Source organism: Chiloscyllium plagiosum, unplaced genomic scaffold (genome assembly GCF_037043375.1).
Source record: "Chiloscyllium plagiosum isolate Xiang-an unplaced genomic scaffold, Cpla_swu_hap1 HiC_scaffold_32, whole genome shotgun sequence".
Classification (NCBI taxonomy): Eukaryota; Metazoa; Chordata; class Chondrichthyes; order Orectolobiformes; family Hemiscylliidae; genus Chiloscyllium; species Chiloscyllium plagiosum.
The window spans coordinates 47,583,611-47,609,693 of NW_028270170.1; the positions used below are offsets into that span (position 1 = coordinate 47,583,611).

A 26,083-nucleotide genomic window follows, 5' to 3' on the forward strand; every position below is an offset into this window, starting at 1 on the left:
CCAGGTCTCTGGTGCTGTGAGGCAGCAGTGCTAACCACTGTGCCACCGTGCCGCCCAAAGAATTTCCTCAAAGAATTTTATTAAGTTGGTAAGACATGACTTTCCCTGAACAAAGTCATGTTGCCTATCATTGATAAGCCCATTTTATTCCAAATGTAAATAGATCCTATCCCTCAGTATCTTCTCCAACAGCTTCCCTACTATTGACGTCAGGCTCACCACTCTATAATTACCTGGATTATCCCTGCTACCCTTCTTAAACAAGGAGACAACATTAGCAATCCTCCAGTCCTCTGGAACCTCTCCTGTGTTCAAGGATGCTGCAAAGATATCAGTTAAAGTGCCAGCTATTTCCTCTCTTGCTCCCCTCAGTAACCTGGGATAGATCCCATCCGGACCTGGGAACTTGTCCACCTTAATGCCTTTTAGAATACCCAACACTTCCTCCCTCCTTATGCCGACTTGACCCAGAATAATCAAAGATCCATCTCTACCCTCAGTATCCGTCATGGCCCTCTCCTCGGTGAATACTGATGCAAAATACTCAATAAGAATCTCACCCATTTTCTCTGACTCCACCCATAACTTTCCTCCTTTGTCCTTGAGTGGGTCAACCCTTTCTCCAGTTACCCACTTGCTCCTTATATATGAATAAAAGACGTTGGGATTTTCCTTGACCCTGTTTGCTAAGGATATCTCCTGACCTCTTTTATCCCTCTTAATTCCTCATTTCGAATTGGTCCTACCTTCCCGATATTCTTCCAAAGCTTTGTCTTGTCTTCAGTTACCTAGACCTTAAGTATGCTTCTTTTTTCCTCTTAGCTAGTCTCACAATTTCACCTGTCATCTATGGTTCCCTAATCTTGCCATTTCAATCCCTCATTTCCACAGGGACATGTCTGTCCTGCATTCTAATCAACCTCTCTTTAAAAGCCTCCCACATATCAAATGTGAATTTCCCTTCAAACAGCTACTCCCAATCCACATTCCCCAGCTCCTGGCCAATGTTGCTATAGTTGGCCTTCCCCCAGTTTAGCACTCTTCCTTTAGGACCATTTTCATCTTTGTCCGTGAGTATTCTAAAACTTATGGAATTGTGATCACTATTCCCAAAGTAATCCCCTACTGAAACTTCACCCACCTGGCCGGGCTCATTCCCCAACACCAGGTCCAGTATGACCCCTTCCCGAGTTGGAATATTTATATACTGCTCTGTAAAACCCTTCTGGATGCTCCTTACAAATTCTGCTCCATGTGGATCTCTAACACAAAGAGAATCCCAGTCAGTGTTGAAAAATTAAAATCTCCCATCACCACCACCCTGTTGCCCCTACATCTTTCAATAATCTGGTAATGTATTTGTATCTCTACCTCATGCTCACTGTTGGGAGGCCTGTAGTAACAGCCCAACATTGATACCACACCCTTCCTATTTCTGAGCTCTGCCTATATTGCCTCACTGCTTGCGTCCTCCGTAGTGCCCTCCTTCAGCACAGCTGTGATATCCTCTCTGACCAGTGATGTAACTCCTCCACCCCTTTTACCTCCCTCTCTAACCCGCCTGAAGCATCGATATTCTGGGATATTTAGTTACCACTCATGCCCTTCCCTCAACCAAGTCTCAGTAATAGCAATAACATCATACTCCCAGGTACTAATCCAATCCTAAGTTCATCTGCGTTACCTACCACACTTCTCACATTAAAACAAATGCACCTCAGACCACCTGTCCCTTTGTGTTCATCATCTGCTCCCTGCCTGCTCTTCCCTTTAGTTACACTGACTTCATTATCTAGTTCCTTCCAGGCTTTACTGTTCACGAACCTCCTCATTTGCTTCCTATCCCCCTGCCACATTAGTTTAAACCCACCCCAACAGCGTTAGCAAGAGCACCCCCAAGGACATTGGTTCCAGTCTGACCCAGGTGTAGACCATCCAATTTGTAATAATCCCACCTCCACCAGAACCGGTCCCAATGTCCCAAATATCTGAACCCCTCCCTCCTGCACCAGTTCTCAAGCCACACATTGATCCTGCCTATTCTTTCATTTCTACTCTGACTAGCGCGTGGCACTGGTAGCAACCCTGAGATCACTACCTCTGAGGTGCTACTTTTTAACTTGGCTCCTAACTCCCTAAATTCTGCTTGTAGGACCTCATCCTGTTTGTTACCCACATCATTGGTGCCTGTATGCACCACGACAGCTGACTGTTCACTCTCCCCCTTCAGAATGTCCTGCAGCCAATCTGAGACATCCCTGACTCGTGCACCTGGGAGACAACATACCATTCAGGAGTCTTGTTCTCGACCACAGAACAGCCTACCTACTTCCCTTACAATTGAACCCCTTATGACTATAGCCCTTCCACTCTTTTTCCCGCCCTTCTGTACAGCCATGAACTTGGCTACAGCTGCCTTCCCCTGGTGAGCCATCTTCCCCCAACAGTATCCAAAACGGTATCCCTGTTTTGGAGGGAGATGACTGCAGGGGACACCTGCACTGCCTTCCTGCTCTTCCTCTGCCTTTCGGTCACCCAGTCCCTTTCTCCCTCAGCAATCCTAATCTGCGGTGCCATGTGAGCTAATGTATAGGGCTGAATCCCAACTATTTCTCACTGGGGCAGTGGTGTTCCACCCAAGAATCTATAAAAAGACGGCACATCATTGGGAACTGTACTGTGAATGAGTTCTTTCTTTCTTTCTCATCCTCTGCCTAGGCATTTCCATATTCTTTTCAGAATTATGTACATGAGATTTGAGAACATTTGATCAGAGCTAATTGACCAGAATTACATGAACCGTGTGGAGCTTATTGGATTAAACAGCTGCTCAGAGTTCTGCTGATTGACCTGACTTTCGGTTACAAATTAAATTAGGAAGAATGGAATAAATTATACTTTTATGTTGAGAGGTGCTGGAGAATCCCATGAGTTATCAACTGGGGGGAAGGACAGGAACCAACTGAGGACAGTTATTAATGTTAGCAAGCAGATTGGGCTTCAGTCTGAGCTTCAAATGTGAAGGCTCTGTTTTAATTTTGAATGGAAAAGGTGAAGTCACCATTGTTCCAGTGGACCCCAGGGCTGTTCTCTCATTCTAGAGAGATGTTGGTAGTAAATTTAGGCCAAGTGGTACCTGACACAGGAACTTTGACCTGAGCACCCAGAGGATCAAAGAATCAGAGAGATTCAAAGTTTGGGTGAAGATTAATGGGACAACACTACCATTATAGGGCAAGTCAAACAAAGAACAGCCAGGGAATTCCTAGAAGCATGGCACTCATCCACAAACTCCATCAACAAACACATCGACCTGGACCCAATATACCGGCCACTACAGCGGACAGCTGAAACTGATAACTGGAAGCGGCAGGGACAGGCCACTATAAATGCCGGAGGAAACACCACAGAAGCGCTTCACAGGAGGCTCCCAAGCACTGAGGATGTCACCTAGACAGGGGACGAAACGTTTGCAACAAAAACTTCCAGCTCAGCGAACAGAACCACAACAATCAGAGAGCTGTTACAGCACACAATGAAACCATTCAGTCCATCATCTGTGCTAGCTCTCTGAATGATATCTCACTGAGTGCTATTCTCTTACGTCCTCCTTGTAGCCCTGCTTAGCTCCTCTGTGCTGCAGTGTGTAGTGGCTCGTTGAAATAATGCAGCTTTGTTTATGGATGTTGGGATGAAACTCAATGAAACAAATTAGAGGAAACCTTCAAGACCATCAATAATATCCTTACTGGCATAAAATTCACTAAAGAGGAGGAAAACAACAACAAACTGCCATTCCTAGATGTCACAGTCGAGCGAACAGCCAATGGGGAACTTCAAACCAGCGTCTACAGGAAAACAACACATACGGACCAAATATTGAACTACAGAAACAATCATCCCAACACCCACAAATGAAGCTGCATCAGAACGTTATTTTAATGATCCATCACACACTGCAGCACAGAGGAAAATCACCTATATAGGGGATTCAAGAAGAATGGGTACCCAATGAACACAGTCCACCGATTTCTCAGCAACAAACCCAAACAAGCAGACAGAACACGTCCAGAAACCCTCGCCACTCTCTCCTACATCAATGACATCTCGGAAATGACTGCCAGACTACTCAGACCCCTTGGCATCATGGAAGCCCACAAACCCACCAACACACTAAATCAGCAGCTAATGAACTTGAAAGACCCTATACAGACAACAAGCAAAACTAATGTCATTTACAAAATACCGTGCAAGGTCTGTAACAAACACTACAATGGACAAACAGGCAGAAAACTAACCACCAGGATAAATGAACATCAACTAGCCACAAAAAGACATGACCCTCTCTCATATGTATCCTTACATACAGATAAGGCAGGACACCACTTCGATTGGGACAACACATCCATCCTTGGACAAGCCAAACAGAGACACACATGAGAATTCCGAGAAGCATGGCATTCCAACTGGAACTCTATCAACAAACACATTGACTTGGATCCCATCTACCACCCCTTGAGAAAAAGAACAGGAAACAACATCACCATAGGAAATGGTGTCACCACAGGAAATGATATCATCAACCCAAGGAAACCCAAACATATAAATAGAAAGTGGGTTATACCACCAGTGCTTCATTCAGAGGCTCACTGATGATGTTAACTAGTATGGTGACGAAACATCTGAAAACGAACCTTCCAGCTCAGTGAGCAAACCTACATCCAGAACCTCGGCCTGAGCTACAAATCTTCTCAAAACTCGCTAACATCAGAATATCAATCCCACATATTGTCCATCTGTAACTTCACTCCATCCAACTAACTGTACCATGTTTTCTGCCATGGTTTTACATATGAAAATTACCACAGGCTTTACTTTCAGTCTACTATTGAAGCAAGCTTGTACCCACCATGAGTATTGTCTTCTCATGTCTCTGGTTGTTTCAAGAACTGTTTTGAACCTTTCCCACTCTCCAGGTCAGTTATAGGGCACATTAAAATTTATAGACATTTCACCATAGAACATAGAACAATACAGCACAGAAGAGGCCCTTCGGCCCACGATGTTGTGCCGAACATTTGTCCTAGCTTAAGCACCCATCCATGTACCTATCCAATTGCCGCTTAAAGGTCACCAAAGATTCTGACTCTACCACTCCCACAGGAAGCGCTTTTCATGCCCCCACCACTCTCTGGGTAAAGAACCCACCCCTGACATCTCCCCTATACCTTCCACCCTTCACCTTAAATTTATGTCCCCTTGTAACACTCTTTTGTACCCGGGGAAAAAGTTTTCTGACTGTCTACTCTATCTATTCCCCTGATCATCTTATAAATCTCTATCAAGTCACCCCTCATCCTTCACTGTTCCAATGAGAAAAGGCCTAGCACTCTCAACCTATCCTTGTACGACCTATTCTCCATTCCAGGCAACATCCTGGTAAAAAATGTTGCTTTTGTCATTCGAGATGATCACAGCTGAACTTCTATTCTTTCGTGGCCCAGAGGTCAGCACTGCTGCCTCATAGCACCAGGGGCACAGGTTCGATTCCAGCCTTGGGTAACTGTCCGTGTGGAAATCCCTGGATCTGCGTGGGTTTCCTCCAGGTGCTCCAGTTTCCTCTCACAGTCCAAAGATTTGCTGGTTAGGCAGTGTGGCCACGCTAGATACTAAGTTATCCACAGTGTGCAGGCAAGTTGGCTTGGCCAAGGGAAATGCAGAGGTAAGGTGGAACATTCTTCCGAGGGTCACTGTGGGCTTTCACACTATAGGGATTCTATGATTCACCTCATCTCTCTACCTATTCCCATTTTCATTGGTGCTCCAACTCTGTCAACCTCAGTCTTAAACACACTCAACAATTCAACATCTGAAACTTCTCGGATAGAGGATATCAAAGATTGACAACTCTGAGTCAAGAGGTTTCTCCTGATCTCACTAAATGGCCAATCCTTTACACTGAGACAGTCCAGCTGGGAAACATTCTCTTGGCATCTATCTGTCATGACCTCTGGGAATGTTTTACATTTTGAATTCGGATCGTTAATGTGCAAAGTTTAACAAATCTCTTGTCTCTTAAACAATCTGCTTTTCTATTTTCCCAACTGAAATGGAGATCACTTCTGATTCTTCTAATCTCCAGAGATTGTAGGCTCTTTATACACAATCTCTTGTAGGCACGCCCTCTTTCCAGGAGTAAATCGTAGAAGCCTCTGTTCAGCCCTGCTCTGAGACAAGTTAATCGTTCTTTAAGGAATGAAGAAATCAAAACACCACAAAGTAGTCCAGTTCTTGTCTCATCGAAGTCCTATACTTTCTCTTCTCCAACAACCCCCTTAGAATGATGGGAAATACACCATTTACCAACTTGGCTACCTGCCGTGACTGCAAATTTGTTGTGTCATGCCGCAGATGTCCAATTCTTCAAATACGAATTTTAACAAATCTCTCATCTCTTAAATAATCTGCTTTTCCATTCTTCCTGCCAAATTGGATATTTTCATACTCTATCTGTCACCTTGCCCATTCACTTCAACCATTTGTATCCCTTTGGAGCCCCATTATGACCATCATAGCTGACTTCCTAAGCTAGCTATGAATTGTCAGCACCATTGGTTATATTAATTCAATCTCCACTCTGTAACATTGCTCTAGACTGAAAGCACCATGATTCTACACTCCATTCGGATAACTTTGTTCAGTCATTCACCTGATGACAGCATCACTGGAAAAGCCAGCATTTCTTGTCAGTTAAGAGTCAACCACATTGCTGTGACTCTAGTATCATGTGTAGTCCATACCAGGTAAGGATGGCAGTTCCTTACCTAAAGGACATTCATGAATCAGACGGGTTTTTCTAACAATTGACAGTGGATTCATGGTCATCATTAGACTCTTAATTCCAGATTTTTACTGAATTCAAATTCTGCCAGGATGGGATTTGAACCCAGGTCCCCAGAACATTACCTGGGTCTCTGGATTAACAATGAGTCTATAATCCATTGGGATACCAGCAGTAAATATAGTGGGATACAGTGAGGCTATACCCCAGTGGGATACATAGTGCACTGAGTGCAGTGAGTATCCCACTTGTCCCCTCGTGTGTCTTGTGGTTGTTTGTTTTAGCTGGACAGTGACAGTTAGGCAAAAGCCTGCCTGCTGCCTGTCACACTGGGTCTCCTTGAGAAATGGTGGATTTTAGCTGAAAGCATGTTTGATTTTGTGGCTGAGGTCCTCTGTTGCCAATGTCCTGCTAAGCTCGCAGAGTGGACTCGATGGGCCGAATGGCCTTACTTCTGCTCCTATGTCTTATGGTCTTATGGACCAGAAAAGCTTGCACTTGAGCAAACGTATTGGCCTTACAGAGTTCCTCCAGAAAACTGGTTTGGAATAATTAAAATGACTTACTTTGGGGTAGACTTGGGAAAAATGAATGCAATATTTGCTCCTGCTGATTTATTAGTCATAGAGATGTACAGCATAGAAACAGGAGCAAAAATGAGGCTGCAGATGCTGGAGATTAGAGTCAAGATGAGAATGGTGCTGGAAAAGCACAGCAGGTCAGGCAGCATCCGAGGAGCAAGAGAATCGATGTTTCGGGCTGGAGCCCTTCATCAGGAATGACCCCTGGGGCTTCCAGCCCTCATTCCTGATGAAGGGGCTCCTGCCCAAAACTTTGATTTTCCTGCTCCTTGGATTCTGCCTGACCGGCTGTGCTTTTCCAGCACCATTCACATCTTGATGCTAAGCATGGAAACAAACTCAACTTGTCCATACTGACCAGATATCCTGATGAGTTTTTGAGAAGACTTGTAGCTCAGGTTGAGGTTCTGGATGTAGGTTTGCTCGCTGAACCTTCCAGCTCAGCGAGCAAACCTACATCCAGATATCCTAATCTTTGCCAACTTTTGACCCACATCCCTTTAAACCCTTCCTATTCATGTAGCCATCCAGATATCTTTTAAATATTTTAACTGTCCCAGCATCCACTGTTTTCTTTGGCAGCTCATCCCATCCATGCACCATCCTCTGTGTGAAGAAGTTGCCCCTTCGGTCCAGCTCAATTTAAACCTCTAGTTTTCTCTCTGTACTCTCTCTGGACAGGTCTGTTCTGCCAAGTGCATCCAGAAGCTCAATGATTCGACTGAAGCACATCAACTACCCGACGAAAACTTCCACCTCGTTCCAGGAGAAGCTCGATTTCTCCCTGTCTGATGCCCTCAACGCTGAGTTCAAGGAAACGCGGACCAATGAGAAGTTTGAGATGATGGAACTAAACGACCGCTTTGCCAGCTATATTGAGAAGGTTCGCTTCCTGGAGAACCAAAACAAGGTCCTCGCCACTGAGCTCAGCCAGATCAAGGGGAAGGAGCCCAGCCGGCTGGGGGATATGTACCTGGATGAGATCAGGGACTTGCGCCAGCAGATGGACCAGCTGAACAGTGCCAGAGCCCGCCTGGAGATTGAGAGAGACAATCTCCTAGAGGACCACAACAACCTGAAACAGAGGTATGTTGCTTCCAGATATGTGCTCCAATTCCACCCTCTGCACTTCCCCCTGGTCTCCCTCCCTGAGGTCAGTACCTCAGGTGGGCAGGTCGCCCAGCTGTCTGAGAATAGGGCAGGGTCCATATTTGACCTACTGGTTGCGCTCACTGGTGAATCAGCAGAAGATGACGATGAAAGCCTAGCTGTGTTGGTCAAACCATCCAGGAATAGAATAGGCCATTTCACTTATCATCTCTTTAAATTAGTTTCACTCAGCTGCCTTATCGCCATACTCTGATAATTCCACCACTTTTAAATTTTTATCCAGTTCCCCTCTCGACAGTCACTGTTGAATCTGCTTCCAATTCCCTCTCAGCTAATGACTCCAGGTCACAACTGCATCATCAACTATTCCTCATCTTTCCTCTGGCTCTTTTGCAAATTATTTTAAATTTGAGTCCTTTGTTTGCCAAACCCTCCCACCACAGGAAGCAGCTGATCCCTAATGACTTTGCATTTGTTTTGAATGCTTTTCTAAAGTTGCCCCCTCCATTCCCCCGGCATGTACAAGGGTCATTTTCTCTTGTTATCCTTTTCAAGGTTGGGCATTGCTGTGGGGGAAGTGGGTGCACACCAGCTCATTTGCCTCTCCTGTGCCACACATGTACTGGCACCGAATCACTGAAGTTTAGTGTTCCATCTGAAGTTAGCTGTTAATCCCATTCAGTCCCCTGGAGATGGGCAGCAATGAGGAATCACCAGACCCCTTCTGTTTTGGTGCTTTGGACATCTCTCAACACCTGCAGTGTTCCTGTTCTCCCCTTTGGCTGAACAAGGTGTGGTTCAAAGCTGAAACAGTATGTAAAGGGTGTTTGCACCAGTTTAAACAGCTCGGTTGGGGACATAGGGTGTTAGAGAATGAACTTACATCTCTGGAACTTACATCCTTACAGCTCTACGGAGTCTGTAGGAAATGCATTTGTTGCTGTTGATCCAGTTCCTAGTGGATCTGCCACAACAGATTAAAATTATCCCTATTCAACAACAATGGCCCATCTCATTTTGACTAATGTTAGATAGAAGCATAGAAAATAGAAACAGGAAAAGGCCATTTCAGCCCCTTGACCTGACGTTCTCATTGAATATGATCATGGGTGATCACCCAAGTCAGTATCCTGTTCCTGTTTCTCCTCATACCCTTTATCACTTAGTCCTCGTAACTCCATCTAACTCCTTCTTACAAACATTCCATTTTGATCTGAACTCCTGCCTCTAGTAACAAATTCAACAGGATTCCCACTCTCCATGGGTGAAGAAATTACCCCTCAGTCCCTGTGTCGTTAATCTGGGGTTCCCACTGATCAGGAATATCCTTCCAGTCCTTGTCCTATTCACTTCTGCTCGGATTTTATAGGTTGCTGTTAGAAACACATCATTCTTCTCAGCTCTAGTGAATATAGTTGTACCTGATCCAGCCTCTCTTCATATATCAGTCGTGCAATCCCAGGATCAGTCTGATAAACCTGTCCCTCCAACAACTTTGTTACATCTGCAAACTTAGTAGCAGTGCCCTTAGTTCCTTCGTCAAGTCGTTAATGTATAATGTGAATCGTTGCGATCTTAACACTGACCCTTGCGGAGCTCCACTACTCACCAGCTGTCATCCTGAAAGACCCCTTTATCCCTACTCCCTGCCTTCTGCCAGTCAGCCAATCCCCTATCAATGCCAGTACCTAGTCCCTAACACCATGGACTCTTATCTTATTTAGCAGCCTCCTGTGTGGCACCTTGTCAAAGGACCTCAGAAATCCAAATAGATCACACCCACTGGCTCTCTTTAGTCTAACTTGCTCAATACCTTATCACAGTATTTGAACAGGTTTGTCAGGGATGACCTCCTCATGTCAAAGCCAGGCTGACTCTGTCCTATTTTACTGTGCATTTCCAAGCACTCCGCAATCTCATCCCTCATAAGGGATTCTAAAATCTTACCAATGACCGAGGTCAGGCGAACCAGCCTATAGTTTCCTGTCTTCTGCCTCCCTCTCTTCTTAAACAGGGGAGACCAAAACTACATGCAGTGTTCAGGTGTGGTCTCACCAAGACGCGATGTAATTGCAGCTAGATATGCCTGCTCCTGTCCTCGAACCCTCTCACTATGAAGGCTAACCCACCATTTCCCTTCTTCCACCACCTGCTGCACCTGCATGTTTGCTTACTGTGACTGGTGTAGCAGGATAGCCAGATCTCGTCACATTTCCCCCTTTCCCAATCTGTCGCCATTCAGAGAATAATCTGCCCTCACATTTATCCACATGATACTGTGTCTGCATTTGCCACTCACTCAGCTGGTCCAAGTCACACTGAAATATCTCTGCATCCTCCTCACAGCTCACCCTTCTACCCAGCACCAAGTAAACTGAAAACATGCCGATTTTACATTTAGCTCCCTCATCTAAATCATGAATATAGATCATGAACAGTGAGGTCCAAACACTGATCCTTGTATGGTCAACTGGATCTGACTGTCATTGAGAAAATGATTCACGTACGCTTTGTTTCCTGTCTGTCAATCAGTTCTCTGGGACACACACGCCAACCACTTCAACGCCCCCTCCCATTGCCCCAAGGAATGCAAGTCTTGGGCCTCCACCACCACCAAATCCAAGCCACCCGATGTCTGGAGGAAGAACGTCTCATCTTCCACCTTGGACCCATCAACCACACGGCATCAACATCGACTGCACCAGTTTCCAAATACCCCGTCCCCCCCTCCTCATCCCAGGTTCAACCATCTTGACCTGTCCATCTTCCTTCCCACCTATCTGCTCCACCCCGCCCCACCTACATCCACCTATCACCGCCCACCTACCTTCCCCCCAGCCTCACTCCCACTCCCATATTTATCTCTCAGCCCCCTCCCCCCCCTCCACATTCCTGCTTCAAGGGTTTTTGCCCGAAACGTTGATTCTCCTGCTCCTCGGGTGCTGCCTGACCTGCTGTGCTTTTCCAGCACCACCTCTTTTTGCCTCCAGTTCCAGTTCTGTGTACTGTTTACCAGCACATTACACCCGATCGAACTGGGCTTTAATTTTATGTGGAATTTTATCGAAAGGGTTCTGAAAGTCCAAGTAAGCCACACTGATTGGCTACCACCTTACCAACTTTACAGGTTACATCATCTGAAAGTTTCACTGGATATATCACCATGATTACCCTTTTGTAAATCCATGCTGATTCTATTCAATCCTGTCACTATTTTCCCTATAACCTGGTGTTGTGTGATTTTTAACTTTGAGGAGAAAGTGAGGTCTGCAGATGCTGGAGATCAGAGCTGAAAAAGTGTTGCTGGAAAAGTGCAGCAGGTCAGGCAGCATCCAGGGAACAGGAGAATCGACGCTTCGGGCATAAGCCCTTCTTCAGGAAACCACCTGAAGAAGGGCTCATGCCTGAAACATCGATTCTCCTGTTCCCTGGATGCTGCCTGACCTGCTGCGCTTTTCCAGCAACACATTTTCAGCTCTGATTTTTAACTTTGTCCACCCCAGTCCAACACTGGCATCTCCAAATCATGACTATTTTCCAAGTCCTCTGCTATTAAGTCTTTTTTAATGGTCTCTGGCATTTTCCCAACTACTGATGCCAGGCTAATGTCCTTTTCTCTCTATCTCCTTTTTTTAAATAGTGGGGTTACATTAGCTACCAATCCCCAGGAAATATTTCGGAGTCTATAAAATCTTGGAAAGATGGTGGCCAATGATCCACTATTTCTACAGCCACTTCCAAAAGCACTCTTGGATGTAGACTACTGGGGCCTGGGGATTTATAAGTCTTTAATCTCATCAATTTCCCAAATGCCATTTCCCTACTAATACTGGTTTACTTCAGTGCATCCCTCTCAGTAGACTTTGGTTCTGTCTTTACCAAGAATAACATTCCAAAATGTTGGGAAACACAAAGTCTGTATTTCATTGGTCTGTTCCCCATTGTAAGTTCCTCTACTTGTGACTATATTTCTCTTCCTGAATCTTTTTCTTTTTGAATACCTACAGGAACCTTTACAATCCGATCTCCATACACTTTCTTCTACTGTATATTCCCCCTTTTAATCAATCCCTTTACCTTCCTTTGTTGAATTCTATGCTGGTGTCAATCCTCTGATCAGCTGCTCTATTTCTGTTCATGTCCTTTCCTTGGATCTAATGCTATCCTGAATTTCCCTTGTTAGCCGTGGTCAGATCACCCTTCCCATTTTATTTCTGTGTCAGACAGGAATGAGTGGTTGTTGAAGTTCTCCACGTTCTCTTTTAGCTGTTTGTCATTGCCTATCCACCATCATCCCTTCGAGTAACGTCCCCAATTTATCACAATCAGCTTGAGTCTCATGCCATAACAGTTTCTGTTTTAGATTCAGGGCCCTAATCTCAAAGTCGACTATATCACTCTCCATCTTAATGAAGGATTTTTATCATATTATGATCACTGTTCCCAAGGGGCCTAACACAGCTGGATTGACAATTATCCCGTCCTCGTTACACGATACCCGAGGTAGAATATTCAGTTCTCTCATTGAGTCCTCAACGCATTGATCCAAAAACCATCTCGGACAAACTCCAGGAATTCCTCCTCAATGACATTATTAGTAACTTGATTTGCCAAATCTATATGCGGATCAAAATGAGCCCTCGTACCTTGATTGTTTGTATCTCTAGTTACCTTTTAATGCTTTCCTCAACATTACTGTTGTAGTGTGGTGATCTTTTCATAATTCCTATGGTCTTCTTGTTTTTGCCCTTGTTTCTCCCTGTTTAGGTTCACATCCCCCTCCAGTTTTGAGTGTAAGCCCTCTCCAATGGCACCAGCCAATGATCCCCCTGGGACATCAGTCCCGGTCTTGCTCAGGTACATCCTGTCCAGTTTGCACTGATCCTTCCTTCCCCCAGAACTGACCCCAATATCCCAGAAAACTACAGCCCTCTCTCCCAGGCCATCTCCCCAGCCAAATATTCATCTGATATACCCTGCTGTTCCTGCTATCACTAGCACGTGTAGCGAACATTACCTTTGAGGTCCTACTTTTCAACTTGGTTCCTAACTCCCTATATTCTGTTTTGAGGACCTCGCCACTTCCTTCATACTGTTTCATTGGGTACCGACTATTCTCCCTCTCTTTCCAGAATGTTCTTTCACCACTGTGAGGCATCCCTGACCAACAAGGCAATATGCCATCCTAGAGTCTTATTTCACCCACAGAAAGATTTATTTCCCTTACATTTCATTATTAACATAACCTTCCCACACTTACCTTTCCTCTCCCGTGAGGCAGAGCCAATCATGTGGCTGCTGCTATTTTCCTCCAAGATTAATTGATTGACTGTTGTCACTTGTACCGAGATACAGTGAAAAGTGTTGTTTTGAGTGCTATACTGGCAGATCATACCATACAAAGTACACAAGGATAATGGAACAGAGTGCAGAATGCAGTGTTACAGCCACAGAGAAGGTTCAGAGAGTGAGATCAAAATTAATATGTGAGAGATCCATTCACAGTCTGATAATAGTGGGGAAGAAGCTGTTCTTGAATCTATTCATACAGGTATTCAAACTTTTATATCTTCTGCCTGATGGAAGCGAGTATAACGGGATGGGAGGGGTCTTTGATTATCTTGGTCGCTTTCTCAAGGCAGGAGGATGTGTAGATGGAGTGAATGGGTGGAAGGCTGGTTTGTGTGATGGACTAAGCTGTGATCACGACTCTCTGAAAAGCAGTTGCCATAACACACCGTGATGCAGCCAGACTGGATGCTTTCTATGGTGCAACTATAAAAATTGGTAAGAGTCCTTGCGGATTTGTCAAATTCCTTTCGTCCCCTGAGGAAGTAGAGGTTTTGCTGTGCTTTCTTGACCACTGCATCGATGTGGGTGGACTAGGACAGATTGTTCGTGATTCCCTCCAATAGTATCAAAGGAATAGCTACAGGGGACCGCTGTCGTGTCTTTGTAGTTCCTTCACTCTGCACAGTTGTCACTCACTCGTCCCCTGCATGAGAAGTCTAAGGCTGCAGAGTGTTACACCAGGGTAATAGCAGCTGATACAGTTATGCCTGTAATGTGTCACTGAGACCATTATAGAAAGAGCTGTCCACTAATTCTGGCTGTGTTGATCTAGGATTGCTAGGTTCTCAGACTTGGGGCTCATGGTGGAATGGCGGTGGGGGGGTTGGGGGGGGAAGAGTTGACTGTGATTGCTCTTTCGCATTCCTGATCCAGGTACAAACTTGTCTGAATGCTTCTTTCAATCGTCACCAGCTGGCAATCATCGATTCCCTACAGTGTGAAAACAGGCTATTCGGCCCAACAAGTCCACTCCAACCCTCTGGAGAATATCCCACCCAGACCCATTTCCCCTGATGAATGCACCAAACCTACACATCCCTGAACACTACGGGCAATTTAGCATGGCCAATTCACTTGACCTGCACATCATTGGACTGTGGGAGGAAACCAGAGCACCCAGAGGAAAACCACGCAGACACGGGGAAAATGTGCAAACACTACACAGTCAGCCGAGGCTGGGATCGAACCCGGGTCCCTGGTGCTGTGAGGCAGCAGTGCTAACCACTCAGCCAACATGCCCTACATCCCACTCAGGCTGGGAGAAGAGAGCTGCAGCCTTCTGGCAATGAGACTTGTGGCCAGACCTCAGAGCAGCTCTTTCAGGGTGGCCAAACCAAAATGGCAGGTTGGCGTTAGGCTGTAAGGTGTTCTGCTGCCTGAAACAGAAAAATAACACAGTATCTCCGAGCTTGCTGCAGACCTGAAGTTGGGCGACCCACTGCATATTCTTCCATTCCAAGTTTTGTACTGGGAGGTTTTTAATTTTTTTTTAGCCATGATTCTCTCAGCCAAGTCCGTGTTGTCCACCCCAAGCTCTGCCCTTTGGACGCAGCCTGGAAGCAACAAACCTTGCTGCCATTCACCCTAACCCTGACCAAGGAAGGAAGGGTCTAGCTTCCACATCAGTGGTTGGGATGGACAGCTCACATACCAGGTGAACACAAATATGGGGAAAAACAGCCTGCCTGAGCAGCACATTTGCTGCACATTGAGGCCCAGTACCCTGCAGCGGGTAATTCTGATAACAACTTTGACTGGAAGCTTAAGTTTGAACAAAGTGGTCAGCATACTGTCCACTGCAGGCAAGACAGCGCACTCACAGTCAATATACTGTCCACTGTGGGTCAGACAGCGCACTCACAGTCAATATACTGTCCACTGTGGGTCAGACACCGCACTTACAGTCAATATACTGTCCACTGTGGGTCAGACAGCTCACTCACAGTCAATATACTGTCCACTGTGGGCCAGACAGCGCACTCACAGTCAATATACTGTCCACTGTTGGTCAGACAGCTCAATTACAGTCAATATACTGTCCACTGTGGGTCAGACAGCTCACTTACAGTCAATATACTGTCCACTGTGGGTCAGACAGCTCAATTACAGTCAATATACTGTCCACTGTGGGTCAGACAGCTCAATTACAGTCAATATACTGTCCACTGTGGGTCAGACAGCTCACTTACAGTCAATATACTGTCCACTGTGGGTCAGACACCGCACTTACAGTCAATATACTGTCCACTGTGGGTCAGACAGCTCACTCACAGTCAATATACTGTCCACTGTGGGTCAGACAGCTCACTCACAGTCAATATACTGTCCACTGTGGGTCAGACAGCGCACTCACATGTCAATATACTGTCCACTGTGGGTCAGACAGCTCACTTACAGTCAATATACGGTCCACTGTGGGTCAGACACCGCACTTACAGTCAATATACTGTCCACTGTGGGTCAGACAGCGCACTTACAGTCAATATACTGTCCACTGTGGGTCAAACAGATCACTTACAGTCAATATACTGTCCACTGTGGGTCAGACAGCTCACTTACAGTCAATATACTGTCCACTGTGGGTCAGACAGCGCACTTACAGTCAATATACTGTCCACTGTGGGTCAGACACTGCACTTACAGTCAATATACTGTCCACTGTGGGTCAGACAGCTCACTTACAGTCAATATACTGTCCACTGTGGGTCAGACACCGCACTTACAGTCAATATACTGTCCACTGCAGGTCAAACAGCTCACTCACAGTCAATATACTGTCCACTGTGGGTCAGACAGCGCACTTACAGTCCATATACTGTCCACTGTGGGTCAGACAGCTCACTCACAGTCAATATACTGTCCACTGTGTGTCAAACAGCTCACTCACAGTCAATATACTGTCCACTGTGGGTCAGACAGCTCACTCACAGTCAATATACTGTCCACTGTGGGTCAGACAGTGCACTTACAGTCAATATACTGTCCACTGTGGGTCAGACAGCTCACTTACAGTCAATATACTGTCCACTGCAGGTCAAACAGCTCACTTACAGTCAGTATACTGTCCACTGTGGGTCAGACAGTGCACTTACAGTCAATATACTGTCCACTGCAGGTCAAACAGCTCACTTACAGTCAATATACTGTCCACTGTGGGTCAGACAGCTCACTTACAGTCAATATGCTGTCCACTGTGGGTCGAACAGCTCACTCACAGTCAATATACTGTCCACTGTGGGTCAGACAGCTCACTCACAGTCAATATACTGTCCACTGTGGGTCAGACAGCTCACTTACAGTCAATATACTGTCCACTGCAGGTCAAACAGCTCACTCACAGTCAATATACTGTCCACTGTGGGTCAGACAGCTCACTTACAGTCAATATACTGACCACTGCAGGTCAAACAGCTCACTTACAGTCAATATACTGTCCACTGTGGGTCAGACAGCTCAGTTACAGTCAATATGCTGTCCACTGTGGGTCAGACAGCTCACTTACAGTCAATATACTGTCCACTGTGGGTCAGACAGCTCAGTTACAGTCAATATACAGTCCACTGTGGGTCAGACAGCACACTAACAGTCAATATACTGTCCACTGTGGGTCATACATCTCACTCACAGTCAATATACTGTCCACTGTGGGTTAGACAGCTCACTTAGTCAATATACTGTCCACTGTGGGTCAGACAGCTCACTCACAGTCAATATACTGTCCACTTGGGTCAGACAGCTCACTTACAGTCAATATACTGTCCACTGTGGGTCAGACAGCTCATTCACAGTCAATATACTGTCCACTTGGGTCAGACAGCTCACTTACAGTCAATATACTGTCCACTGTGGGTCAGACACTGCACTTAGAGTCAATATACTGTCCACTGTGGGTCAGACACTGCCCTTCAGTCAATATACTGTCCACTGTGGGTCAGACAGCTCACTCACAGTCAATATACTGTCCACTTGGTTCAGACAGCTCACTTACAGTCAATATACTGTCCACTGTGGGTCAGACAGCTCACTTAGAATCAATATACTGTCCTTGCAGGTCAGACACTGCACTTACAGTCAATATACTGTCCACTGTGGATCAGACAGCTCACTCACAGTCAATATACTGTCCACTGTGGGTCAGACAGCTCACTCACAGTCAATATACTGTCCACTGTGGGTCAGACAGCTCACTCACAGTCAATATACTGTCCACTGTGGGTCAGACAGCTCACCAACAGTCAATATACTGTCAGCTCTCGGTCAGACAGCGCACTCACAGTCAATATACTGTCCACTGTGGGTCAGACACTGCACTTACAGTCAATATACTGTCCACTGTGGGTCAGACAGCTCACTTACAGTCAATATACTGTCCACTGTGGGTCAGACACTGCACTTACAGTCAATATACTGTCCACTGTGGGTCAGACAGCTCACTTACAGTCAATATACTGTCCACTGTGGGTCAGACAGCTCACTCACAGTCAATATAATGTCCACTGTGGGTCAGACAGCTCACTTACAGTCAATATACTGTCCACTGTGGGTCAGACACTGCACTTACAGTCAATATACTGTCCACTGTGGGTCAGACAGCGCACTCACAGTCAATATACTGTCCACTGTGGGTCAGACAGCTCACCAACAGTCAATATACTGTCAGCTCTCGGTCAGACAGCGCACTCACAGTCAATATACTGTCCACTGTGGGTCAGACACTGCACTTACAGTCAATATACTGTCCACTGTGGGTCAGACAGCTCACTTACAGTCAATATACTGTCCACTGTGGGTCAGACACTGCACTTACAGTCAATATACTGTCCACTGTGGGTCAGACAGCTCACTTACAGTCAATATACTGTCCACTGTGGGTCAGACAGCTCACTCACAGTCAATATAATGTCCACTGTGGGTCAGACAGCTCACTTACAGTCAATATACTGTCCACTGTGGGTCAGACACTGCACTTACAGTCAATATACTGTCCACTGTGGGTCAGACAGCGCACTCACAGTCAATATACTGTCCACTGTGGGTCAGACAGCGCACTCACAGTCAATATACTGTCCACTGTGGGTAAGACAGCTCACTCACAGTCAATATATTGTCCACTGTGGGTCAGACAGCGCACTTACAGTCAATATACTGTCCACTGTGGGTCAGACAGCTCACTTACAGTCAATATACTGTCCACTGTGGGTCAGACAGCTCACTCACAGTCAATATACTGTCCACTGTGGGTCAGACAGCTCAATTACAGTCAATATACTGTCCACTGTGGGTCAGACACTGCACTTACAGTCAATATACTGTCCACTGTGGGTCAGACAGCTCAATTACAGTCAATATACTGTGCACTGTGGGTCAGACAGCTCACTTACAGTCAATATACTATCCACTGTGGGTCAGACAGCTCACTCACAGTCAATATACTGTCCACTGTGGGTCAGACACTGCACTTACAGTCAATATACTGTCCACTGTGGGTCAGACAGCTCAATTACAGTCAATATACTGTCCACTGTGGGTCAGACAGCTCACTTACAGTCAATATACTGTCCACTGTGGGTCAGACAGCTCACTCACAGTCAATATACTGTCCTCTGTGGGTCAGACAGCTCACTTAGAATCAATATACTGACCACTGTGGGTCAGACAGCGCACTCACAGTCAATATACTGTCCACTGCGGGTCAGACAGCTCAATTACAGTCAATATACTGTCCACTGTGGGTCAGACAGCTCACTCACAGTCAATATACTGTCCACTGCAGGTCAGAAAGCGCACTCACAGTCAATATACTGTCCATTGTGGGTCAGACAGCTCACTCACAGTCAATACACAGTCCACTGTGGGTCAGACACCACACCTACAGTCAATATACTGTCCACTGTGGGTCAGACAGCTCACTCACAGTCAATATACTGTCCTCTGTGGTTCAGACAGCTCACTCACAGTCAATATACTGTCCTCTGTGGGTCAGACACCGCACCTACAGTGAATATACTGTCCTCTGTGGGTCAGACAGCACACTCACAGTCAATATACTGTCCACTGTGGGTCAGAAAGCTCACTTACAGTCAATATACTGTCCACTGTGGGTCAGACAGCTCACTCACAGTCAATATACTGTCCACTGTGGGTCAGACAGCTCACTTACAGTCAATATACTGTCCACTGTGGGTCAGACAGCTCAATTACAGTCAATATACTGTCCACTGTGGGTCAGACAGCTCAATTACAGTCAATATACTGTCCACTGTGGGTCAGACAGCTCACTCACAGTCAATATACTGTCCACTGTGGGTCAGACAGCTCACTCACAGTCAATATACTGTCCACTGTGGGTCAGACAGCTCACACTCAGTCAATATACTGTCCACTGTGGGTCAGACACTGCACTTACAGTCAATATACTGTCCACTGTGGGTCAGACAGCTCAATTACAGTCAATATACTGTCCACTGTGGGTCAGACAGCTCACTCACAGTCAATATAATGTCCACTGTGGGTCAGACAGCTCACACACAGTCAATATACTGTCCACTGTGGGTCAGACAGCGCACTCACAGTCAATATACTGTCCACTGTGGGTCAGACAGCTCACTCACAGTCAATATATTGTCCACTGTGGGTCAGACAGCGCACTTACAGTCAATATACTGTCCACTGTGGGTCAGACAGCTCACTTACAGTCAATATACTGTCCACTGTGGGTCAGACAGCTCACTCACAGTCAATATACTGTCCACTGTGGGTCAGACAGCTCAATTACAGTCAATATACTGTCCACTGTGGGTCAGACACTGCACTTACAGTCAATATACTGTCCACTGTGGGTCAGACAGCTCAATTACAGTCAATATACTGTCCACTGTGGTCAGACAGCTCACTTACAGTCAATATACTATCCACTGTGGGTCAGACAGCTCACTCACAGTCAATATACTGTCCACTGTGGGTCAGACACTGCACTTACAGTCAATATACTGTCCACTGTGGGTCAGACAGCTCAATTACAGTCAATATACTGTCCACTGTGGGTCAGACAGCTCACTTACAGTCAATATACTGTCCACTGTGGGTCAGACAGCTCACTCACAGTCAATATACTGTCCACTGTGGGTCAGACAGCTCACTTAGAATCAATATACTGACCACTGTGGGTCAGACAGCGCACTCACAGTCAATATACTGTCCACTGCGGGTCAGACAGCTCAATTACAGTCAATATACTGTCCACTGTGGGTCAGACAGCTCACTCACAGTCAATATACTGTCCACTGCAGGTCAGACAGCGCACTCACAGTCAATATACTGTCCATTGTGGGTCAGACAGCTCACTCACAGTCAATACACAGTCCACTGTGGGTCAGACACCACACCTACAGTCAATATACTGTCCACTGTGGGTCAGACAGCTCACTCACAGTCAATATACTGTCCTCTGTGGGTCAGACAGCTCACTCACAGTCAATATACTGTCCTCTGTGGGTCAGACACCGCACCTACAGTCAATATACTGTCCTCTGTGGGTCAGACAGCACACTCACAGTCAATATACTGTCCACTGTGGGTCAGAAAGCTCACTTACAGTCAATATACTGTCCACTGTGGGTCAGACAGCTCACTTGCAGTCAATATACTGTCCACTGTGGGTCAAACAGCTCACTCACAGTCAATATACTGTCCACTGTGGGTCAGACAGCTCACTTACAGTCAATATACTGTCCACTGTGGGTCAGACAGCTCAATTACAGTCAATATACTGTCCACTGCGGGTCAGACAGCTCAATTACAGTCAATATACTGTCCACTGTGGGTTAGACAGCTCACTCACAGTCAATATACTGTCCACTGTGGGTCAGACAGCTCACTCACAGTCAATATACTGTCCACTGTGGGTCAGACAGCGCACTCACAGTCAATATACTGTCCACTGTGGGTCAGACAGCTCACTTGCAGTCAATATACTGTCCACTGTGGGTCAAACAGCTCACTCACAGTCAATATACTGTCCACTGTGGGTCAGACAGCTCACTTAGAATCAATATACTGACCACTGTGGGTCAGACAGCGCACTCACAGTCAATATACTGTCCACTGCGGGTCAGACAGCTCAATTACAGTCAATATACTGTCCACTGTGGGTCAGACAGCTCACTCACAGTCAATATACTGTCCACTGCAGGTCAGACAGCGCACTCACAGTCAATATACTGTCCATTGTGGGTCAGACAGCTCACTCACAGTCAATACACAGTCCACTGTGGGTCAGACACCACACCTACAGTCAATATACTGTCCACTGTGGGTCAGACAGCTCACTCACAGTCAATATACTGTCCTCTGTGGGTCAGACAGCTCACTCACAGTCAATATACTGTCCTCTGTGGGTCAGACACCGCACCTACAGTCAATATACTGTCCTCTGTGGGTCAGACAGCACACTCACAGTCAATATACTGTCCACTGTGGGTCAGAAAGCTCACTTACAGTCAATATACTGTCCACTGTGGGTCAGACAGCTCACTTGCAGTCAATATACTGTCCACTGTGGGTCAAACAGCTCACTCACAGTCAATATACTGTCCACTGTGGGTCAGACAGCTCACTTACAGTCAATATACTGTCCACTGTGGGTCAGACAGCTCAATTACAGTCAATATACTGTCCACTGTGGGTCAGACAGCTCACTCACAGTCAATATACTGTCCACTGTGGGTCAGACAGCGCACTCACAGTCAATATACTGTCCACTGCGGGTCAGACAGCTCAATTACAGTCAATATACTGTCCACTGTGGGTTAGACAGCTCACTCACAGTCAATATACTGTCCACTGTGGGTCAGACAGCTCACTCACAGTCAATATACTGTCCACTGTGGGTCAGACAGCGCACTCACAGTCAATATACTGTCCACTGTGGATCAGACAGCTCAATTACAGTCAATATACTGTCCACCGTGGGTCAGACAGCTCACTTACAGTCAATATACTGTCCACTGTGGGTCAGACACCGCACCTACAGTTCATATACTGTCCACTGTGGGTCAGACAGCTCACTCACAGTCAATATACTGTCCACTGTGGGTCAGACAGCTCACTCACAGTCAATATGCTGTCCACTGTGGATCAGACAGCTCACTTACAGTCAATATACTGTCCACTGTGGGTCAGATAGCGCACTTACAGTCAATATACTGTCCACTGTGGGTCAGACACCGCACCTACAGTTCATATACTGTCCACTGTGGGTCAGACAGCTCAATTACAGTCAATATACTGTCCACTGTGGATCAGACAGCTCAATTACAGTCAATATACTGTCCACTGTGGGTCAGACAGCGCACTCACAGTCAATATACTGTCCACTGTGGGTCAGACAGCTCACTTACAGTCAATATATTGTCCACTGTGGGTCAGACAGCTCAATTACAGTCAATATACTGTCCACTGTGGGTCAGACAGCTCACTCACAGTCAATATACTGTCCACTGTGGGTCAGACAGCGCACTCACAGTCAATATACTGTCCACTGTGGGTCAGACAGCTCACTCACAGTCAATATACTGTCCACTGTGGGTCAGACAGCTCACTCACAGTCAATATACTGTCCACTGTGGGTCAGACAGCGCACTCACAGTCAATATACTGTCCACTGTGGATCAGACAGCTCAATTACAGTCAATATACTGTCCACCGTGGGTCAGACAGCGCACTCACAGTCAATATACTGTCCACTGTGGGTCAGACAGCTCACTCACAGTCAATATACTGTCCACTGTGGGTCAGACAGCGCACTCACAGTCAATATACTGTCCACTGTGGGTCAGACAGCTCACTCACAGTCAATATGCTGTCCACTGTGGATCAGACAGCTCACTTACAGTCAATATACTGTCCACTGTGGGTCAGATAGCGCACTTACAGTCAATATACTGTCCACTGTGGGTCAGACACCGCACCTACAGTTCATATACTGTCCACTGTGGGTCAGACACCGCACCTACAGTTCATATACTGTCCACTGTGGGTCAGACAGTGCACTCACAGTCAATATACTGTCTACTGTGGGTCAGACACCGCACCTACAGTTCATATACTGTCCACTGTGGGTCAGACACTGCACTTACAGTCAATATACTGTCCAATGCGGAGAATGTGTAAATGCCACACAGTAGCTCGAGGCTGGAATCGAACCTGGGTCCCTGGTGCTGTGAGGCAGCAGTGCTAACCACTCAGCCACCTTTGCAGTCCCTGCCGCAGCAGGATCTTTCTGTTAATAAAGGGACAGCAAATTCAATTTCAGCAAATTGTTCACCTTGCAAGTGGCAAATTGCTGAATTATTCATTATATATCATAATTTTTTTAAATGTACCTACTAATTTCTTGATCTTAGAAGGTTGTGCATTGATCTAACAGAATTGTGTTAAATGAACAAAGGGCTTCAGAACTGATGTTTGGCTGAGTGATAGGAAACAGAGTAATGGTCAGTGGATATTTTTCGGGCTGCAGGAAGGTTTGTAGTGGAGCTCCCCAGGGGTTGAGTAAACTTTCCTCTATTTCTAACCCCTTGCTGTACCTGTTTAGATTAGATTACTTCTTAAGTTTAGATTACTTACAGTGGGGAAACAGGCCCTTCGGCCCAACAAGTCCACACCGACCCGCAACCCCTACATTTTACCCCTTCACCTAACACTACGAGCAATTTAGCATGGCCAATTCACCTGACCTACACATTTTTGGACTGTGAGAGGAAACCGGAGCACCCGGAGGAAACCCACGCAGACACGGGGAGAACGTGCAAACTCCACACAGACAGTCACCTGAGGCGGGAATTGAACCCGGGTCTCTGCCGCTGTGCGGCAACAGTGCTAACCACCGTGCCACCCCTATCACTGTTCTGGGAGTGACTGACCAAGTGCAAAAATTAAACCATGATCAAACACCTTTACCCTCCTTCAATTAAAGGGTGTTGGTTTGGGGACCCAGAGAGACTGTCTTTTTGTGCAGTCTGTGGATCATTCCTTGTTCCAATCAGATAAGCCACCTTCCCTGACATCTTTCCCAGTCCATCTGTGACTGTTTTGTCATTGCTCCGTGCTCCTGGTCGAAGTGAGACAGCATCATCAGTTCTGCTTCCGATATTCATCCTTCTCCCAACTTCAACTGACTCATCAGGAAGCAGGGCACCAAACCGACAATCACTTTGAATCTCCAGGGACCCTGAGGAAACATTAATATGGCTCGTGTAACCTTTCAGCATATCAGAAGCTTTCCCGATAAAGTGCAGCTTTTATGTGCAGTCCTTGTGCAGACAATGTCCCGCCTTCACATTGAGAATACTCTCCATTGTGTTGTGTGGCATTATTACCGTGCTAAATGGGATAGACTTCAAACCAATCTGGCAGCTCAAGACTAGGCATCCATGAGGCACCGTGGGCCATCAACAGAAGCAGAGCTGTACTCCAGGACAACCTGTAACCTCATGGCCCGGCATATCCCCCGCTCAACCATTTCCATCTAACCAGGGGATTAACCCTGGTTCAGTGAAGGAGGGCATGGCAGGAGCAGCATCAGGCATGACTGAAGATGAAGAGTCAGCCTGGGGAAGCCATAACACCGGACTACTTATATACAAAACAGCACAAGCAGCAAGTGATAGACAGAGATAAACAAACCCACAGCCAATGGATCAGATTAAGCTCTGCAGTCCTGCCACTTCTATCCATGAATGGTAGTGAACAATTTAGCAACTCACTGGAGGAGGAGGCTTGACAAATATGTGGAAGTGGGTATTGCAGGTGCTGAGATTAGAGTCAAGATTAGAGTGTTGCTGGAAAAGCACAGCAGGGCAGGCAGCATCAGAGGAGCAGGAAAATCAACGTTTCGGGCAAAACCCCTGGTCCTCGGATGCAGCCCTGCCCGACCTGCTGTGTTTTTCCAGGACCACTCTAATCTTGGCTCTACAAATATCCCCATCGTCAATGATGGAAGAGCCCAGTGCATCAGTGCAAAAGATAAGGCTGAGGCTTTCCCAGCAATCTTCAGCCAGAAGTGCCGAATGAATGATCCATCTCAGCCTCCTCCAGTGGTCGCCAGCGTCACAGATACCAGGCTCCAGCCAATTTGATTCACTCCACAAAAATCCGGAAACAGCTGGAGGCGATCCCAGCAATTGTATTCAAGATTTGT

The 26,083-nt window shown here is 46.2% G+C and overlaps 1 protein-coding gene across 1 annotated transcript in view; it reads left to right on the forward strand.

The window, feature by feature from the left end:
• Nucleotides 1-26,083, forward strand: part of gfap (glial fibrillary acidic protein) — a 98,390-nt gene that overhangs the window by 41,260 nt on the left and 31,047 nt on the right. Inside the window, exon 2 of the mRNA XM_087977665.1 lies at nucleotides 8,104-8,508. Coding sequence (XP_087833791.1) covers nucleotides 8,104-8,508 — 405 coding nt within the window. The remainder of the gene's footprint in view (nucleotides 1-8,103; nucleotides 8,509-26,083) is intronic.